This window comes from Empidonax traillii, unplaced genomic scaffold (assembly GCF_003031625.1).
Source record: "Empidonax traillii isolate 1590-97213 ecotype Southwest subspecies unplaced genomic scaffold, ASM303162v1 scaffold2583:size21374, whole genome shotgun sequence".
Classification (NCBI taxonomy): Eukaryota; Metazoa; Chordata; class Aves; order Passeriformes; family Tyrannidae; genus Empidonax; species Empidonax traillii.
In genome coordinates, this window is record NW_020957776.1 from 2283 (window position 1) to 21374 (window position 19092).

The 19092-nt window shown below is 40.7% G+C and overlaps 1 protein-coding gene across 1 annotated transcript in view; it reads left to right on the forward strand.

Annotated features, from left to right (window-relative positions):
* LOC114072072 (nebulin-like) overlaps positions 1-18878 on the forward strand; it is a gene marked incomplete at its 3' end in the record, with an annotated part of 20888 nt that extends 2010 nt beyond the window's left edge. The window contains exons 3-33 of the mRNA XM_027909991.1: positions 1022-1229; positions 2018-2125; positions 2583-2687; positions 3008-3112; positions 3216-3320; positions 3803-3907; positions 4756-4860; positions 5044-5151; positions 5544-5660; positions 6290-6391; positions 6474-6581; positions 6677-6781; positions 7148-7246; positions 7448-7552; positions 8543-8650; positions 9203-9514; positions 10020-10226; positions 10837-10941; positions 11070-11177; positions 11299-11610; positions 12212-12418; positions 12609-12713; positions 13275-13382; positions 14225-14536; positions 14756-14962; positions 15425-15529; positions 16295-16402; positions 16846-17157; positions 17341-17544; positions 17890-17994; positions 18771-18878. Coding sequence (XP_027765792.1) covers positions 1209-1229; positions 2018-2125; positions 2583-2687; positions 3008-3112; positions 3216-3320; positions 3803-3907; positions 4756-4860; positions 5044-5151; positions 5544-5660; positions 6290-6391; positions 6474-6581; positions 6677-6781; positions 7148-7246; positions 7448-7552; positions 8543-8650; positions 9203-9514; positions 10020-10226; positions 10837-10941; positions 11070-11177; positions 11299-11610; positions 12212-12418; positions 12609-12713; positions 13275-13382; positions 14225-14536; positions 14756-14962; positions 15425-15529; positions 16295-16402; positions 16846-17157; positions 17341-17544; positions 17890-17994; positions 18771-18878 — 4431 coding nt within the window. The remainder of the gene's footprint in view (positions 1-1021; positions 1230-2017; positions 2126-2582; positions 2688-3007; positions 3113-3215; positions 3321-3802; positions 3908-4755; positions 4861-5043; positions 5152-5543; positions 5661-6289; positions 6392-6473; positions 6582-6676; positions 6782-7147; positions 7247-7447; positions 7553-8542; positions 8651-9202; positions 9515-10019; positions 10227-10836; positions 10942-11069; positions 11178-11298; positions 11611-12211; positions 12419-12608; positions 12714-13274; positions 13383-14224; positions 14537-14755; positions 14963-15424; positions 15530-16294; positions 16403-16845; positions 17158-17340; positions 17545-17889; positions 17995-18770) is intronic.
* Positions 18879-19092: the final 214 nt, after the last annotated feature.

The window sequence follows — 19092 nt, forward strand, 5'->3', positions numbered from 1 at the left end:
GTACTACATTGAGGAGACAGTTATTGAGGAGGGTGAGCCACATGAGGTAAAGGTCCCTGTCATTATTCATATACTGTCTGTATGCATGTAATTAATGTGTAACTCTAAATTAGTAGCCCTTTTGTATTCTGAGGTTTGATTTTTCACATTAAACTCACAAATGGCACCAAAGAGTTGCTGTTTAATACTTTATTTCCTCTGCTGTGGGATGATCTAGAGGACCCCTTTACATGTCTCAGTTTTGTTCCCTTCCCCTTGTGCAATTTCCCAAAAAAAAAAACCACTGATGGTTTGCAGATTTCACGTCACTGGTAACAAATATTTGGGTCACCAAGGATTTGTTGCCACAATTTTAAATACTATTTACAAAACAGGTATATCTCAACTCTCTCCTGTGTTAGCATGAAATATTCTTCATGGCATAGGCTTGTGCAGAAACCAAAGCTATTAAATGTTTAATTCTTGATGTATTTTTAGTTCTGTCTCCTGCTGCTGCAAACAGCTATCAGAAATTCGACTTTAAAGGCAATTAAAAAAAAAAAAAAAAGAAAAATTTATATGAAATAAAATCTGACTCTTATTCAGATGATTTTGGAGAACGTTTTTAAGTTGTCATAATTATTTTAAAATGCTTTCCATTAGAATCATAGTGTTAATATTATTGTTTGCAGATCATAATAATGTTTATTTGTTGACAAACAAGAATATAAACTATTTAAATTCCTTGGGAGCTATACATATTAAAAAGAGGCAGCTTCCACATCCTCTTGTGATTAATTACATGAGTTTGATGCAGAAGCCAGCCAGACATTTCATTCCTTGTGGCTTTTTTAGGGTGGGTGATGTGCAGTGGGAATAATGGCTAATCCCAGCAGGAAAAGTGTCACTGGTTTTTTATCTCCAGGTGGATCTGGATAAGCTTTTACTCGCTCAGGGAGGCGAAAAATACCTGTAAGAATGAATTTTTAGAGTTACAAAGCAAGCAGTTACTTTGATTTCTTTATTCCCAGGTGGTCACTGAGGTCACTGAGATCACTGAGACGGTCAGCACAGATGTCTCAGGTCCCCAAACCGCCCCAACCACCCCCAGTGTGGAGCAGGAAAAGCCTCCTGGGGAGAAGGTGGCACCTCCAGCCAGGACAAAGACAATCCGCACTAAAGTGGACCCAGCCAAGTTCTTGACGCCTTACCTGGAGCACAGCAACAAAATGAAGGACCTGTTCAGTGAGGTGAGATTGTCCCACATCTTTTATTTCTTCAGGAACACCTTGAGAAGATTTGGCGGGGATTATTTGATGATTACGTCGGAAATAACTAAATTTGTTTTGAAATTAAGATCACAATAATATCAGTAGTCAATTCTCAATTATTATACAGCAATGGATAGATAGTAATATCAATTATAGATTTTTATATATCAATTATATATATAAATGTTATATATTATATATAATTATTATCACTAGTAGCTTAATATCAATATTAAGCTACTACTTAATAATAATAATAAATAGTAAATAATGAATTAATAATTAAGAAATAATTAATTAAATCATTAGTAGTAAATAATAGTAAATAATAGTAAGTAATAATAATTAATATCAATATTAAGCTACTACTTCATAGTAATAATAAATAGTAAATAATAAATAATGAATTAATAATTAAAATAATTAAATAATAATTAATAGTAAATAATTAGTGTTAATTAATAGTAAATAATAGTAATTAGTAATAATTAATATCAGTATTAAGCTACGAAGGAGAATATAATCAATTAAAGGTGAGCCAAACCAGACAAGTTAGAGATGGATTTTTTCTGTTGTGTCAGATGGAATGAAGTCAGTTGGTTAAAATAAGCATAACTGCAAATGTAGTTGAGTAATGCTCGTTTCTGTCATTAAATAATCAGTCCACATTCTTATCCTAACCAGGTAAATGTGGCAATAATTGCCAATAGATTTCTGTCAGAGCTTTAGGCTGTGTCTTAATTATATCTGCCATTGTTTTCTTCCAGAACAAGTACAAGGAAAAATTTAGGAAAGAGAGGGGAAAGCCTTATGCTTCCACCGCTGATACCCCAGAAATCCGGAGGATCAAGAAGGTGCAGGAGCAGCTCAGTGAGGTGGGTGACAACTGCCTGAGAAAACAGTGCTTAGTGAGCAGTGAAGAAGCAAATGAAACCTGAGTTTTGAGTGTTGGATAAGAAGTGATAGATCCAACCAAGCTGATGTGACTGTATCGGTTTGGCACTGCAGCCGGTATTTACCTGGGAATGGAGCGGGAAATGCAGCTCCACTGCATGTCCTGGGGGTGGATCTCTCGGTGTGCAGAGGGGAAATGCTCTCAGAAGCAGCTCTGTGATTCCAGACAGGCACCGCCTCCAGCCTGGAATCCCAGCTCTTGAACCCCTCTCAAAGCTGCATTTCTGCCTCACTTCATTCCCCACGTCCCTTGGTTTCCAGAGGCTGCGTTTCTAGCTCTGTTCAGGTGCTTAGTGTCAGGATGTCAATATTCTGATTTTCTTTGAAAGCAGAAAAGCAGCGTTGCCGTCGAATAAAACAACTTTCTGTGCCCTGCAGGTTAAATACCGCATGGCTGGGGAAATTGCCAGGACTATCTGCCACGTGGATGAAAAGGCCAAGGATATAGAACATGCCAAGAAAGTGTCCCAGCAAGTGAGCAAGGTGAGTGGCTTGGACTGTGGGAACATCAGTGCATTGTGGAGCTGCTGACATGAAGAAAGGTTTGAGCTAAAATCGTGTTTATACAACAATTCAGAGGCACAGGGAGGGACAGCAGAGAAGTTGGTATAAATATGTCTTGTAAATATAAACATAATCTTAAATGTTTCCATTTGCTGCCTTCAAATGTCACTGCGCTGAGGCTTTCCCTTTGAAATAATCTCAAGAGCAGGTAGTTTATTCACAATATTTACACAGTATCGACAAAAGTAAATGGTTTTTTTTAGTGATTGAGTGACCAACTGGCTGATCTTTCCTTCCAGGTGTTATATAAACAGAACTGGGAGGAGAATAAGGACAAGTACCTGCTGCCCCCTGATGCTCCAGAGCTTGTGAATGCAATAAAAAACACAGCAATGTTCAGCAAGGTAAGAGAAAACAACCCCAGCTCTAAGCAGCTGGAGGGAGAGAAGCTTTCCAAGGCGCAGATTAATTCACAGTGAGTATTCTGGTGTTTTTTCTGGGTTCCAGAAACTCTACACTGAGGAGTGGGAAGGAGACAAAACTCTGTTTTATCCCTACAATGACAGCCCAGAGCTCAGGAGGGTGGCACAGGCTCAGAAGGCTCTGAGTGATGTGAGTACCAAACACAGTTGGGTTCCACCATAGCTTGGAAGGATATTTCTATTCTACACTAGAGTTTTATAATATTTTAAATTAAATATTTGAATAAAATGATTTCAAGGTCTTCTGATCCTTTATAATCAGTGAGGGGACCTCGAGTATCTCTCCAAATGGAGAAACTCCCAGGGTTGGCTCTAAATCCACCCTTGTGGGTCTGCAAATCTGTCCCTAAAACAGCCATAAGCGAAGTCAGGAATGGGCAGGGCTGGGGGATTTGCTGATGTTTGGATACCCAGAACTCTCCAGTCTGGGATTTCAGGTCAGGATTTCAGTAAATTTTGCAGATATTCCCTGGTAACACACTGTCTGAAGGGGTTGCTGCTGCAGTGGCCGTGGGCAGATCTGCTGCTGTTCACGGGCTGGGGGCAGAGTTGAATGTTGTTGATGCTCAGCTTGGCAGTCATTGGAAATCTCTGTTTCTTCCCCATTTTCAGATTGTCTACAAAAAAGGACATGATGAGCAGAAAGCCAAATTTACCTCCCTGCCAGATCCCCCTGAGGTGGAACTGGCCAAGAAGGTGACAAAGCAGCTGAGCAATGTGAGTAGGATGCAGTGTCTTTACCTGTAGAAACACTTTGGGAATTAAGAGAGGCCAAAAGGTACCAAAAGACAGGCAAAGAGAAAGAAAAGAAATGCAGGAAGCCCAAATTTGCGAAGAAACTGGAACCAAGTGTCATAATCTTGTAAGGCAGAAGTAGGATTTTAACTCAGTTCAGAGTTTAGGACAAGCGTGAATTTATTTTGTTTATTTTATTGTGTATTGAACATTTTCTGCTCCTTAAGATTAGAGAGTTACCCTGTTCACTTCTGGTTGCAGAACCACTCATAAAATATTATACTGGACCCATTTGGAAGGTGAAATAGTTTTGCTTAGAGAAAACATCTATAATCTTATTATTCCATAGTTTGAAAGCTAAATTGTCATCAAGAAGATTTTGTAACATGTAAAAACCAAGATCAGTATCATAATTCTTTGAAATGAATAGAATAATAAGCAGCAATAACAGTAAATTCCTAGTTAACTAATGGGCAATATTACGTCCCAATATTATGTGAGCAGGGAGAAAACAGAACTAAAAGAATATGTTGGTGAAGTGTCACAGAGAGATCTTCTTATCAATAACTTTGTCCAAAAAGAGATTATTTCTGCCACCTATTTATCCTTTTTAGGTCAGGGGAGGAACTAAGAGCAATAACTGAACACTGAAGTGGTTTGGTCAGATCATGTTTGAAGTGTTTTTGACAATAGCTACTAAAGTGTTTACAAGGCAGATGTAAAACGTGAAGCAACTTGAAAAGTACAGCCGTGAAAACCAAACCTGTCAAGTGATGAAAAAAAGGAGCTGTGTCTTGGGGGTTAAATCTGATTGTTTTATTTCCTTACAGATTAATTATCATGAGGACTACAAAAACAAAATCAAAGGCAAGTGGAGTCAAACTCCGTGCTATGACGTGGCCATTGCAAAGATGAATGCAGAAAATCTGAGTATGGTGAGTGGGTTCTTCAGGAAATCCTGAACAGCTTTATCCCCTGTCTCTGTTAACATGTTAAATACTGATATAATTTACCTGCTCCTCTTGTGATATTTCTGCTTTCCTCAATGAGCCACTTCGTGGATGTCTGATTGGAATGTAAGTGCATTTGATCCATTGTTTTCTGTCTGTTCCTAACAGAGAAAGTACCAGGAAGACTTTGAAAACATGAAAGACCAAATCTACTTCATGCAGACTGAAACCCCAGAGTATGAAGCCAACAAGAGAGCTTCAGATAATGTCAGCAAGGTGAGTTCTGGGTGTTCCACCTGCTCAGCTTCACAACAGTCCCACAGTCAGGCAAGCTGGGGCTGAAACTGTTCTGTCAGGACCTTTCATGGTCCTTTGCCACAATGAATGGTAAGATAAGTAACAGGAGTATTGAAAAATTCAAGGTTATAGCATAGAATAGAATCACATCCCAGGCTGGTTTGGGTTGGAAGGGGCTTTAAAGCCCATCTTGTTCCAGCACCGACACCTTCCACTCTCCCAGGTTGTTCCAAGCCCCGTCCAACCTGGCCTTGGACACTCCCAGGGATGGGGCAGCCACAGCTTCCCTGGGCAGTAACACAGGTTAGTGAACATTTGGCTTTTAGTACTGATTTTTCAAACCCTACCCTTTTTGGTTTTATTTTTTCAAGGTGAAATACAGAGCAGACTATGAAAAGAAGAAAGCTATTGCAGATTACAATGTGCTTCCTGCTACAGAGAACCCACTGCTGAAGCAATTAAAGACTGCAGGCAATATTCTCAGTGATGTAAGTACCACGAGTTCCAGTCCTGTGTGAGAAACCAAACTCTTCATTTCTTCACAAGGCCTCTCCTTTGGATCTCTTGGTGTTTTTAGTTTTGTATTTAGTCATGAGATGCCCCCAACCAGAGTGGTTCAGGTAAAGAGTCATTTCTCCACAGATGAGTGGGGGATATAGCAGTGGCATAGCTAGTTGTTTTATAATTCATTTAGATCCCTGTGGATAATGGATCACAAGAGGACAGTTCTTCCCTTACTGGTTTAAGGAATTCCAACTGATACAATAATGATTAAATTTGTGGTACTTTTACACCTGCTGTATTCTGGTTCCTCTCTGTAATAGCCTTCTCAGGTTCTCTCCTCTTGCTGTTTTCATCTGCATGGAAGGAGATGACATATTTCTCAGTGTCAGAACTTCAAAACCCAGTAGTCAGACCTTTCTGGCTTCCCTCCCAAACCTAAAAAAAAAGCTACTTTAAAAAATCAGGGGGAAAATAGTGCCATCTGTTTCCCTGTCCTGTGGGAAATCTTCTCTTTGCAACCGTTTCGCAACTTTCCTCTTGCAATTTTTAACGTGCTGCGGGTGAGTTGCGGTGAAACCTCTCCTGCATTACCTGCCCTTATTTTCTCTTGCAGAAATTGTACAAAGAAGCCTATGAGCAGTCAAGAGGCAACAAGATGAATTACTGTGACACCCCCAAGTTCCAGACCGACGCTGCTCTGAAGAATTTCAGCGACGTACGTGCTTGATTTACGTTGTGCCCCTCAGCCCTGACCCTCTGGGTTACTCCTGTTTATCAACTCAGCATTGTTTCCCCAGGTGAAATACAAAGAGGCCTATCAAAAGAACATTTTGGGGCACTATCTGGGCAGCTTTGAGGACCCCCATCACACCCACTGCATGCAAGTGGAAGCCATGAAGAGCGACGTGAGTGTGGCCGTTGCTCTGCTTTCCCCACCCCACCCTCATTCCAGGGAAAAGCTCGGCTGTGGTTGCTTACTCAGTGTTGGTTTTGCCCCTAGAAAAACTACAAAGCAGATTACGAGGAGGAGAAGACAAAATGCTACTTCCCCCAGACCATAACTCAGGAGTATGAAGCCATCAAGAAGTTGGAGCAATGCAAAGATGTAAGTAAAGAACAGGAGTGCAGATTACCAGAGTGATTCCTGTTAATTTGGGATTTTGAATTTGGCTTGACTAGCTGAAGTGACTTTTAAAAAACCTTCATCCCTGTTTTAGAGCCTTTTGTGACATCTAGTGATCCAGACAGATATTGCACAAGGCCTTTTTTAACCAGTAAAACCATAAAATTAAAGGAATGGTACCAAAATGAAGAATGAACCTCAGGCATTCACCTGCTTAACTCAACATACTTTAAAATTAATCCTTTGAAAGTACTGAAGTTACTTTATTCATGATTTTATTTGCTTTATCGATGCTCGGAAAATCCTTTCTATGCCTCTTCTGCCAATGTATTTTTTATCTTCCCTCAGCACACCTACAAAAAGCATCCTGATCAAACCAAATTCACTGCAGTCACCGACTCTCCAGTACAGAAGCAAGCAGAGATCAACAGCAAACAGCTGAGTGATGTAAGCAAAATTACCAATCTCTGCCCTCTCTCACTCCATCACCTAGTTTTAAGAGAACTTCTGAAATAAATGTGTAGTTGACTGTGTGTATATTTTCACAGTTCCAGTGGAAAATCTCCTGGAAATCACATTATTTTCGTAGTTTTTTTAATTGACAATTAATTTGGGCCGTTAAATTTCTTTCTTTGTTTTTTCTGGCAGATATTGTATAAATCCAAAGGTGAAGAAATAATTCACAAGTACCACCTCCCTCCTGATGTGCCCCAGTTCATCCAGGCCAGAGTTAATGCCTATAACATCAGTGATGTGAGTATATTTGGAGTTTAGAGCTCTCCATCCAAATGAAGTTTCTGTTAAGTTCACCTCTTCTTCGAGAGCTATTGCAAAATGGGATTGGAATAATGAGAAGCAGGGGGGGTTGATCTGAAAAGTGGTGCTGTTCCTCTCCTGTCCCAAATGCCCAAGCTCTGAACTCAGCTAAACTTTTGTTTTTGTGCTTGTTAAGCAAATTTTTAAGCTGCCTGAGCATCCATGAGCATAAACACATTTCAGAGCTTTACTGGTGTAAACACTGAATGAGAAAACCAGAGTGATATTATTATCACTGTAGGTTTGGAGACTTATATCATTTATTTTTATATAAAGCACTACAAGCTCTCTGTGTGTCGCTTCCTGCTGCTGGGCTTCCAAAGGCAATTATCCAACAGGAAGATTGGAATGCCTTTTCCTGCCATTCAGCTACTTGCCTCCTTACTTGCATCCATCCAACACCATAAAGATCTCCACTGACAGCATCAATTCTATTGCCTTTATGATATTAAATTTTTGGTGGCATTATCGACCTTCCAGGAGCGAGATAAAAGCTGCTGCCGCCTTTAATAGCCTTGAAATGCAAATATTCTGTCCAAACTGATGATAAAAAGTCAGCCAGACTGCTTTCTTCAGTCATTTCACACCACAAGGGCCGAGTTTGAAGCTGACAGGAAAAAAATTTCTGAAGGCTCAGTCAAATGAAAAAGGGCTTTGCTTAATCAATGGCAAAAATGCCACTGATGGAGTTGTTCTGAATAAAAATTGAAAAGAAGAAGATGCTTGTGGAGCTAATGATTATCTTTGTAGCAGATTTATTTATCCAAATAGAACTGCAGTTTGTGTGCAGGTTAACGTTTTTCCTCGAAATTTCTCGGACTAAACTGAGTATTTTGACTCTATAACTGTAATAAAAATAATGGCTTAAACACTTGGTTAAAATCCCTGCTCCTAACCCTGTGAATTCCTTTCTTTTCCCCCTCCAAGGCTAACTACAAAGCAGACTGGAAGAAAACCCTTTCCAAAGGGTATGACCTGAAACCAGATGCCATTCCCATTATTGCAGCCAAAGCCTCTCGGAACATCGCGAGTGACGTGAGTGCCATTTACAGCACGTGGAGCCCACGCTCACCTGCTGCCCTGCAGCTTTCTGTAGCACCTTGTCTGCCTCAAGTATTCACCAGCTCACCTGAAACTTTATTATTTATTATTATTATTATTATTATTATTATTATTATTTACCTATTCTCTGTTCTTAATTGCTGTCCTTCTTCTTTAGCAAAAGATTGCAAGTGACTCTTCCAACCCCTTCTTAATCATCCCAGTTGAACATTGGGGTATCTGATTGTTTGGTTGGGGGGGTTCAAAATCGTGTTATTATAGTTTATATGATATTATGTTGTTGGTTTATTATTATTAGATTATAGTTTATGTTATAGCCTAATTAAAAGCTGGATGTCCCTGGGGGTGAGAAGTCCATGGCAGTGGAATATCAGTGGCAGTGGTGAGGGAGGGCATGTAGATGAAATTTATGAGCTTGTAGAATGAAGTGCAGTGGTTAATACTGTGCAGCTCAGTATTTTAAAATCATCCAGAGCACGTGTCCTCTTTCCCAAGTGGGCAAACCTCTCTTTGCTCTGCTGGCAGTACAAGTACAAGGAATCCTACGAGAAGGACAAGGGCAAACAGGTCGGGTACCGCAGCCTCCAGGACGACCCCAAACTGGTTCACTACATGAACGTGGCCAAAATCCAGTCGGACCGCGAGTACAAGAAGGACTACGAGGTCACCAAGACCAAGTACCACACTCCCCTGGACATGTTCAGTGTGACAGCGGCCAAGAAGGCCCAGGAGGTGGTTACAAACACAGGCTACAAGCAGCCAATCCACAATTACACCCTCCTGCCCGATGCTGTCAGCCTGGAGCTCTCCAGGAACGTGATGCAGCTTCAGAGCGACGTATGTAATCATTTATCAGCTCGTTATTGTCTTCTCATAACGGATTGTGTGGCACTATTGGCCTTTTAAGGCTAAAAAATTCACTTCTGTAATGCAATATATATTATACTGGGTTAACAGTAGATTGGGATGTCAGTGACTGGTCTGGAACCATTTATTTTCCAAAGATTATCAGGATTATATGTAACTGGTAAGTTCTGGGGAACTTACCTAGTGAGTAACAACTTTCCTTATATCTCTACATATTTGGTTAATTCCCAACAAATTCATGTAGTTCTATAATTACAATGTGTTATTGCTGTGATTGTTAATTGTCCTGTCAGACATCATAGGTTATGTACAGGGTCTAAGTACTGATTTTATTATATTTTAAGTTTTATTTAGGTCTAAATTTTGCCTCAAAAATGAAAGACCAGGAGAAGTTTTAAGGCCTTACCTGTGTTTCTGTATAATGACGTTGTTGTTTTCTTCGCCTCACTGTGTTTCTTTGTCTACTTTTTAAAAGAATTTGTACAAATCTGACTTCAATAACTGGCTGAGGGGGGTTGGCTGGGTACCAATCCAGTCCCTGGAGGTAGAAAAGGCCAAAAAAGCCACGGAGATCCTCAGTGAGAAGAAGTACCGGCAGCACCCCGAGCAACTGAAGTTCTCCATCCCCACGGATGCCATGGAGCAAGTGCTGGCCAAGCAGAATGCCAAGACCATGAACAAGGTGAGGAGTCCTTCAGGTCATCATGGGCAAGCCACAGTTTGGGTCTTTGGCTTGGAAAGTTGTGCATTCTCGCTGATGTTGTTTAAGTTTCCAGTGGGTGAAGTGGTTGTGTGGTTAGGACTGGACACTAAGAGGCCATGGAAGCCTTGGGCTGTTCATAATTAAGGGAGTTTCCTTATTTTTATTAAAGATTTCTGGTTTGTGTATGTTACTAAAGATGTCTTCTCCCCTGAAATTCTGTCAGTTTAGTACAATTTTCCTTGAAAAGTGAAGTTCTTTACACTTATCCATGGTTATCTGGGACCCCACTGATCCTTATTCCATGTCTGTCATGGAAGAAGTGTCTGTGAAATAAAAGTCATTCCTTCCTCTAAAGCAGGGAAGAATTCCCATCTTCAATATTTATTAGTTCTCAAAACAAATTTCCAAATGTCTCAAAGTACTAAAGAAAGGAAGGAGATAACAAATATGAGTTGTCCCTCAGCACTCATATTTCTGAAGGTTATTTATGATGCTTATGGCACTTTCTATAAAATATTAATTATTGCAAAAGCAAATTAATTCAGAGTTCAGTACCTTTTCAGTGCTAAAGATGGCTTTGTGATTGCAGAGGCTCTACACAGATAAATGGAACAAGGAGAAGACCACCATCCACGTCATGCCAGATACCCCAGAAATCCTGCAGTGTAAAGTGAACCAGCTCACGATGAGCGATGTGAGTCCCTGCGAGACCAAACACTGGTGTCATTATAATGAATGCCTTCTAAAAAAACTATTTAAATTCAGGTGCAGCTCAGTAGTTCTGCCTTTGTGATGCTTGTTCTCTTTCCTGTCTGGGATCAGAAACTCTACAAGGCTGGCTGGGAGGAGGACAAGAAGAAGGGCTATGACCTGCAGCCTGACGCCATCCCCATCAAAGCCGCCAAAGCCTCCAGAGACATCGCCAGCGACGTGAGTTGGGTGGAATTCACTCCAAATGGCCCAACCTGAGGCCTCGTGATGTTCTCAGTGGTAAGCTGGATGTTGGGAGTGCAGTTTGGGATTGAAGCTCTTGCTGTTGGTCGTTTCTCAGTACAAGTACAAGCTGGCCTACGAGAAAGCCAAGGGCAAGCACATCGGCTTCCGCAGCCTCGAGGACGACCCCAAGCTGGTGCACTTCATGCAAGTGGCCAAGATGCAGTCGGACCGGGAGTACAAGAAGGACTATGAGAAGGCCAAGACCAATTTCCAAACCCCAGTGGACATGGTCAGCGTGGTGGCAGCCAAGAAAGCCCAGGAAGTGGCTACGAATGCCAACTACAAAAACCTGATCCACACCTACAACGTCCTGCCCGATGCCATGAGCATCGAGCTGGCCAAAAACATGATGCAGCTGCAAAGTGATGTGAGTAAAAGGGAGGGCCTTCAGCCTTTGCACTGCAAATACAGCCATCCTTCACTGATGAAAGCGCAGTGAGATTATATTTATACAATATCCAATATGTATTATGTTGGATTAACAGCAGGTTGGGACGTGACTGGTCTGGAACGATTTATTTCCCAAAGATTTTCAGAATTATGGGTAGCTGGGAAGGTGCAGGGAATCTGACTGGCAGGGAAAAACTAAAACGGCTATTAAGATAAATAATACTAGTTTCTTAGTGAAATTAGTTCAGCTATATACTAAAAGGTAGTAAATTAAACAAGTTCTTCAGCAATTATAGCCATTTTATTTTTTTCAGACTCTGAAATATGAAATTACACCTATTGCTAAAGAATTTCAGTTCAAAAATATGCAAGTAAAATGGATATTTACTCCTTGCAGGTCCCATCAGGCTCTTCAGGAGCAAAAGTTGTGTTCAGACCAACACAGGAAAACCGTAATTTCTGATTAATGGCATTTATCTTGTCCTTCCAAATTTACCAACAGGAAGAAGTGTCAGGATTTACTGATTTATTTTTTTTTTTAATGTATCTGGGCTTTTCTTTTCTCTTTCTGTCTCCAGAATCAGTACAAAGCAGAGTATGATGAAATGATGAAGGGGGTTGGGTGGCTCCCACTGGGCTCCCTGGAAGCTGAGAAGAACAAAAAAGCCATGGAAATTGTCAGTGAGAAGAAATATCGGCAGCACCCGGACAAGCTGAAATATTCTGTTCCCATGGACTCCATGAACATGGTCTTGGCTTTAAATAATGCCAAAATCATGGATGAGGTGAGAAAGGGGTCAGCGAAATTCATCTAATCTTATTGTAGGCACAGCTTTAGAAAAACATCCATTTTTTTTTAAGTTCATGAATAAATTTTAAGTGCTAAAATAAAGGGATAAATTGTTAGGAAATAGTCTTTTAAATTGTTTTATTTAATGACAAGAGGTGTTGACATCCTTTTTTTTATCCTTCCAGCACAAGTACAAACAAGCCTGGGAAGAAGACAAAAAGAAAATTCACATCACCCCAGATATTCCCCAGATTGTTTTGGCAAAAGCAAATGCATTTAACATAAGTGAGGTGAGTACTGTTTGTAAGGCTTTTAATTTTTTATTAGGAGTAGGTGAGATGACAGCAAAACCAAGTCTCTCTAATTCTCACCTGGCTAACATGTAGTAATTTCTCAAAAAATTATTAATTTTCCTTTTTCCTGCTACTTCCCCCCAAAATAAATACCAAAAGTAGCCAAGAAAAAGCCATGTTGTTTATAATCAGATGATGAAATGTTCAGGTAGGTCATCAAAATATAATAGTTGCTAACAGAATGGTACAGTTCGAGTGCTAGTCATGTGTGTTAGTGCATTTGTTATTTATTATTTTATTTCCCCATGCACAAGTTTTTGTCCTGGACTGAAAACTCCTGCAGATTGCACCTGTTCTTTTGGTGACAGGTGAAATTACAGGCAGGTTTTGGTAGCCGCTTGTTAAATAAAGTATTGCTTGTAATTGTGCATTTAATGTGGGCACAAAGAGACATATTTGTGTCTTTTTTTTTTTTTTTTTATTCGACAACCTTTCAGATGTAACTTTTCCCCTGTATTTGTCCATGTGGAAAACATGCAATATCTTGCTTTTTGGCAGAAAATGTACAGATCTTCCTTTGAGGAATCCAGGAAGAAAGGATACGACCTCAGAGCTGATGCCATCCCTATTAAAGCTGCCAAAGCTTCCAGGGATATTGCCAGTGATGTAAGTTCTTGAAACCAAAAGTGATCCGTTTGAGGTGTTGTAAAGAGCTCAGTTCTCGACACAATTCAATTTTAGATGCCAAATATACGAAGTCTGTTTGTTCTCTGGCTTGTAAATAATTCTGACATGTTTCATGTATATTGCAATATGTTGTAATATATGTTGTAATACATTGTAATATATATTGTAATACATTTTCTGGGGATAAAGAACAATTTCTTTGCAAGAAAGATAAGGAAATACAGAGGGACTCTTAGGAAAAAAACAAAAAAAAGGCATTTAATTCCTCAGAGTGATGGTGCTTGGATACCTTCTAAATATCTGTTGTATGTTTGTGGTTTAAACAGAATATTCACAGATTATTAGAAATACTTGAAAAGAACAAATATGGACTTACATTCTTTTGACTTCAGTGGTGCAATTCTCTTGAATACCCTGCTTTTGAAGGCTCCCCAGACACTGGTTTGCTTTAGAGTGCACCCTAAGAGGACAAACCCACCACCTCCATGTGCTTTGTGATGCTTTAACTATGCCAACATTTTATTTTAATCTGAGTGTGAGAGGTTGTTTTCCTTATAAGATAGATATTCCTTATTAAGCAAATGAATCATAGAACCATGGAATGGCCTGGGTGGGCAGGAACATCAAGGATCATCCAGTTCCAACCCCGACACCTTCCTCTAGCCCAGGTCGCTCCAAGCCCCGTCCAACCTGACCTTGGACATTCCAGGGATCCAGGGGCAGCCACAACCTGTCCCAGTGCTCCCCATCCTCCCAGCCAGGAATTCCTTCCCAATGTCCAGCCTAAACAAACTAAAACCCCTGTTTGTGTCCTCTTGCAGTACAAATACAAGTTGGGATACGAACAGGACAAGGGCAAACTCGTGGGCTTCCGCAGCCTCCAGGACGACCCCAAGCTCGTCCATTACATGCAAGTGGCCAAGATGCAGTCGGACAGGGAGTACAAGAAGGCCTATGAGATGGGCAAGACCCACTACCAGACTCCCACGGACGCCCTCAGCGTGGTGGCCGCCAAGGAGGCCCAAGGGCGTGTGACCAACACCAACTACAAGCGGCTGATCCACCAGTACATGCTGCTGCCAGATGCCATGAGCCTGGAACTCTACAGGAACATGAACCAGATACAGAGTGATGTGAGCTTCTGGTTTGATTTTTTGGGTGTTTTTTTCCTGTTCTTACATCACAGCTGTGTTTTGAGTGGGCTGTTTCACAGAGTCACAGAATGTCCTGAGTGTGAAGGGACCCACAGGGATCATCGAGTCCAGCTCCTGGCACTGCCCTGGCCCATCCCCAGGAGTCCCACCACGTGCTGAGGGTGAATTGTAAGCTCTCCTTTCATGTTCTCTTGGCAGAACGAGTACAAGCAGGATTACAAGGAGTGGTTCAGGGGCATTGGGTGGAGTCCCATTGGTTCCCTGGACGTGGAGAAATCCAAGAAAGCCACGGAGATCGCGAGCGATCAGAAGTACCGGCAGCACCCCAGCCAGTTCCCCTTCACCAAACAGAACGATGCCATGGACCTGGTCCTTGCAAAGCAGAATGCAAATATCATGAACAAAGTGAGTGTTTATGGGGGAAATGAGGCAAACACTCACAGAGAATCCATTTCAATAAACAGTCTGTAAGTCTCTGTCACCACCTTTACGGAGCAGCATTTCACTGGGAAAAATAGCTATTATAGCTCCTCTTTCTTCATTTTGTTTCTTAATGAAACAGTTATTATGATAAATAGCATTGTTAAAAATTTTTTTCTCACTTTTCTAAGACCTCTGTTCTTCCCATTCTTATATAAAAATTACTGGTCCTGAACATCTTGATAGTTGGACTTCATTAGAAGCAAGGCTGGGTAATAGTTCAACTGGTTCTGGATTAGGTCATTACAGAGTAAAAATCAATCTAAGCCAGCACGCAGGTCCTTTTACCCATCAGTCCACAATGTGCACAAATGGGAAGGTGGAAACCCCTAAAGAACCATCTTTTGTCATTTATATTAACGTTTCTGATGTACTTTTTATCCACAGCATGCTTATACTCAGGCCTGGGAGAAGGATAAAACAAAGGTCCATGTGATGCCAGATACACCAGATATTCTCCAGGCAAAACAGAACAAGACAAATTACAGTCAGGTAGAGTTTATTAATTCTTCCTATTAACATTTTAAATTAACAGAGGCAAGAATTTTTATGTGAGTAATATTTTAAGAGTACCATTAAGCACCAGCTTCAGGCTACAAACTAACAGACTAAATTGCATTACAATGTGTGGAAAATGTAAATCCTGTTTTGGAAACCTGAAATTGCGTAAGCCACACTCTGTGCTTAACAGAAAATCAGTTAAAAATTCCTTAGTATAAAATTACAAGTTAATTGTGTATATTTTTAACCCAGGGGAAAAGAACTACATGCAGTGATTCCCTCTTTCCTGTCAGCTTTCAAACAGGAGAAAGTGACAATTGTGCCAGAAAAAAATCCTCAGGTTTCGCTTTGCATCGTTGTTCAGAGAGAAATCTTTGACTTGCAAATGCCTGTCCTTAAAATCCACAATGCACAAACTTAACTGACTATGGAATGGCTGCACGGAACCCTTAGGAATTAAAATGTCGTTAAGCCAACTGAGCAGTTATTCCTGGTGTATATAACTCAAATTCCCCAAGATAAGCTCCAGTAGGAAGCTGCTGCCATGACTAAAAACTCCTTAATGCCCATCCTAAGCCTTGGAAGAGCAGTATTCCTGGTTTATCACATCTCAGTTCCCATTCTAGCAGCCCTTCCCTTGGAAGTGGAGCCTGTGAAGTGACCAGGATTTGGTCAGATGGATCATTAGTGTACCTGAATAGGAGGTGGCACTCATTATTACTAAACCTTTTTAATGACTGTTGTTTTCCATTTTAGAAACTCTACAAGCTGGGCTGGCAGGAAATGATCAAGAAAGGCTATGACCTCACACCTGAAGCCATGTCAGTGAAAGCTGCCAAAGCTTCCAGGGACATTGCAAGTGATGTAAGCATCTGCACTTTTCATTGTTGATGATGTTATTCACCAAATTATTTCAGTGTGTCAGTCTTAGGAATTCTGAGCATCTGTGAATCAGATGGCACAGGAGACCTTCTAGCCATGCCCTCTTCTTCTCCTGGGATAGCATTTACTATCACCAAGTGGTGCTCTTTAATCAAGGGGCTACTAAAACTACCTGGAAGGCCATAACAAGTTGCTTTTTTATGGAATTACAGAGTCACAGAGTGGGGTGGAAGGGACCTTAAAGCTCATCCCGTTCCACCCCCTGCCATGGGCAGGGACACCTTCCACTAAACCAGGCTGCTCCAAGCCCCGTCCAGCCTGGCCTTGGACACTTGCAGGGTGAATTCACTGGTAATGGCAATTGAATGAGAGGATATGTCGCTGTTTCACCCTTGTCATTTGATCACCAATCGCTCTCGTTGCAGTTCAAGTACAAGGAAGGTTACCGCAAGCAGCAGGGACACCACATCGGCTTCCGCAGCCTGCAGGATGATCCCAAGATGCTGTGGTCTATGCAAGTAGCTAAAATGCAGAGTGACAGGGAGTACAAGAAAGATTTTGAGAAGTGGAAGACCAAGTTTAATATGCCTGTGGATATGTTAGGCTTCCTCTTGGCCAAGAAGTGCCAGGAACTGGTCAGTGATATCGACTACAAGCGGATACTGCACCGCTGGACTTGCCTGCCAGACCAGGTTGATGTCACCGAGGCCAAGAGGGTCAATGAACTGCAGAGTGATGTAAGCTTCCTCTGGGTTTAATTCACTCAGTTTCTTGTAAAATAATTACTGCTTTTTGGACAGTATCTTTGGTAACTCTTTCCGATGTCAGTATAGATCAGATTGAATCTAAAATAGCAGTTAGTCTTTTCATCAACAAACAGTTAAATAACCTGCTATGGCTTTGGTTTTCATCCTTAACAGAACTTGTATAAGTCAGATCTACAATGGCTCAGGGGCATTGGATGGAGTCCTCTGGGATCTCTGGAGTCTGAGAAGAACAAGAAAGCTTCTGAAATCCTGAGTGAGAAGAAGTACCGGCAGCACCCGGACACCATCAGGTTCACGAGCATCCCAGACGCCATGGATGTCGTTCTGGCCAAGTCTAATGCCAAAAACAGGAGTGATGTGAGTTGCCTCTAGAGACAGAATGTGGGATTCAATCAATACTTACATTAATAGACGTTTTTAAATGATCTCCATATCAAAACATGTGCTTAAAATAGGCAGATAGCAGATGTCAAATAAGACCTTTTCTAGGTTGTATGCAGATATATTGCTTTAATGCTGTTGCCTTGGCATTACATGGATGTAAAGAAGGAAAACTAGGTTGTACTTCACCAAGAAGTCGTTGTGTTCTTTGAATTCTTGCATAGTACAGCTTTGCTTTGCTATTGCAGGGAAAAGATGAATTGAAATTACTCTTATGCTGGGGAATCTTGGACCAGACAAGGTTTTTGTTTGATCTTTCAGATCCTCTACAGAGAAGCTTGGAACAAGGACAAGACTCAGGTTCACATCATGCCTGACACTCCCGAAATTTTGCTGGCAAAGTCGAATTTGATTAACACAAGTGATGTAAGTGTGTCACTACAATTTTTCCTTCGTGGAATTGTGATTGTGCCTTTAGTTTACAAAGCAGTCAACTCAGTCTGCAGTTCTAACAGCTGCAAACACACCTGGGATCTTTCCTGAGGAAACTTATGCACCAGGAAGACTGAGGGGAATTGATGAATTATAAAGTGGGAGTGAAGTTACCAGAACATAGAAAACATTAGGAAAATATCCAACATGTTACCAGTTTTCTCTTTGATCCCTACTGATTGTGTTAACTTAATATTAATAATATTCAGTACTTTTTAGTAATCCTGTCATTCTGATGGAATGTCTGGAATGTGGAAATGTCTGATTGTATTAAATGACCTCTTTAGAATTACATGAGAGTCTGTAATTCACATAAAAATCTTGACTATAAAGGAACAAACATTAATGCAAAGGTAAAGAAATGTCAGCAGCTCTATCACGAGAACTGGGGAAAACAGAAATAAGTGCATTTGAAATTGGGTGTAGAGAATCAGGGGGCTGTATTACTCACCTCCGTGAGTCATTCGCATTGATATATTTAGTAGAAGGACAGTTTGGTCTTGAATGAGGTATCAGAAAACACTCAGATAGTAATTTTTATATATGTAATCAGTTACAAAATACATGTACTTAACAGCAAGGTATGGAATTTAATTTGATATATCAAGCTGTGTTTGGAAACCCAAGCTTTATTTTCAATAGTCAGGGGTGTAAAGTTCTACCATTGAAAAATGTATTTGCAATAATTCCTTTGAATCCTTTTCCAACAGAAACGTTACAAGCTGGGATATGAAGAGCTGAAGAAGAAGGGCTATGACCTTCCTCCTGATGCCATCCCTCTCCAGGCAGCAAAGGCATCCAGGGACATTGCCAGTGAGGTAAGACTTCCAGGGAAAATAACAGTGGGGCATTGAAGGGGGATATACTTTTGGATGAACATGTTTTATATTTAAAAGGAGGAGAGGTCTAAAATTTTACCACTCTTTATATTGCTGCCCTTCTTCAAGGGTGTGTAATTCTTAAGGCACTAAAGTTAATTAAATTAATACAATAATTTAAAATGTCATAGTATATAACTATAAAAGATCCCAT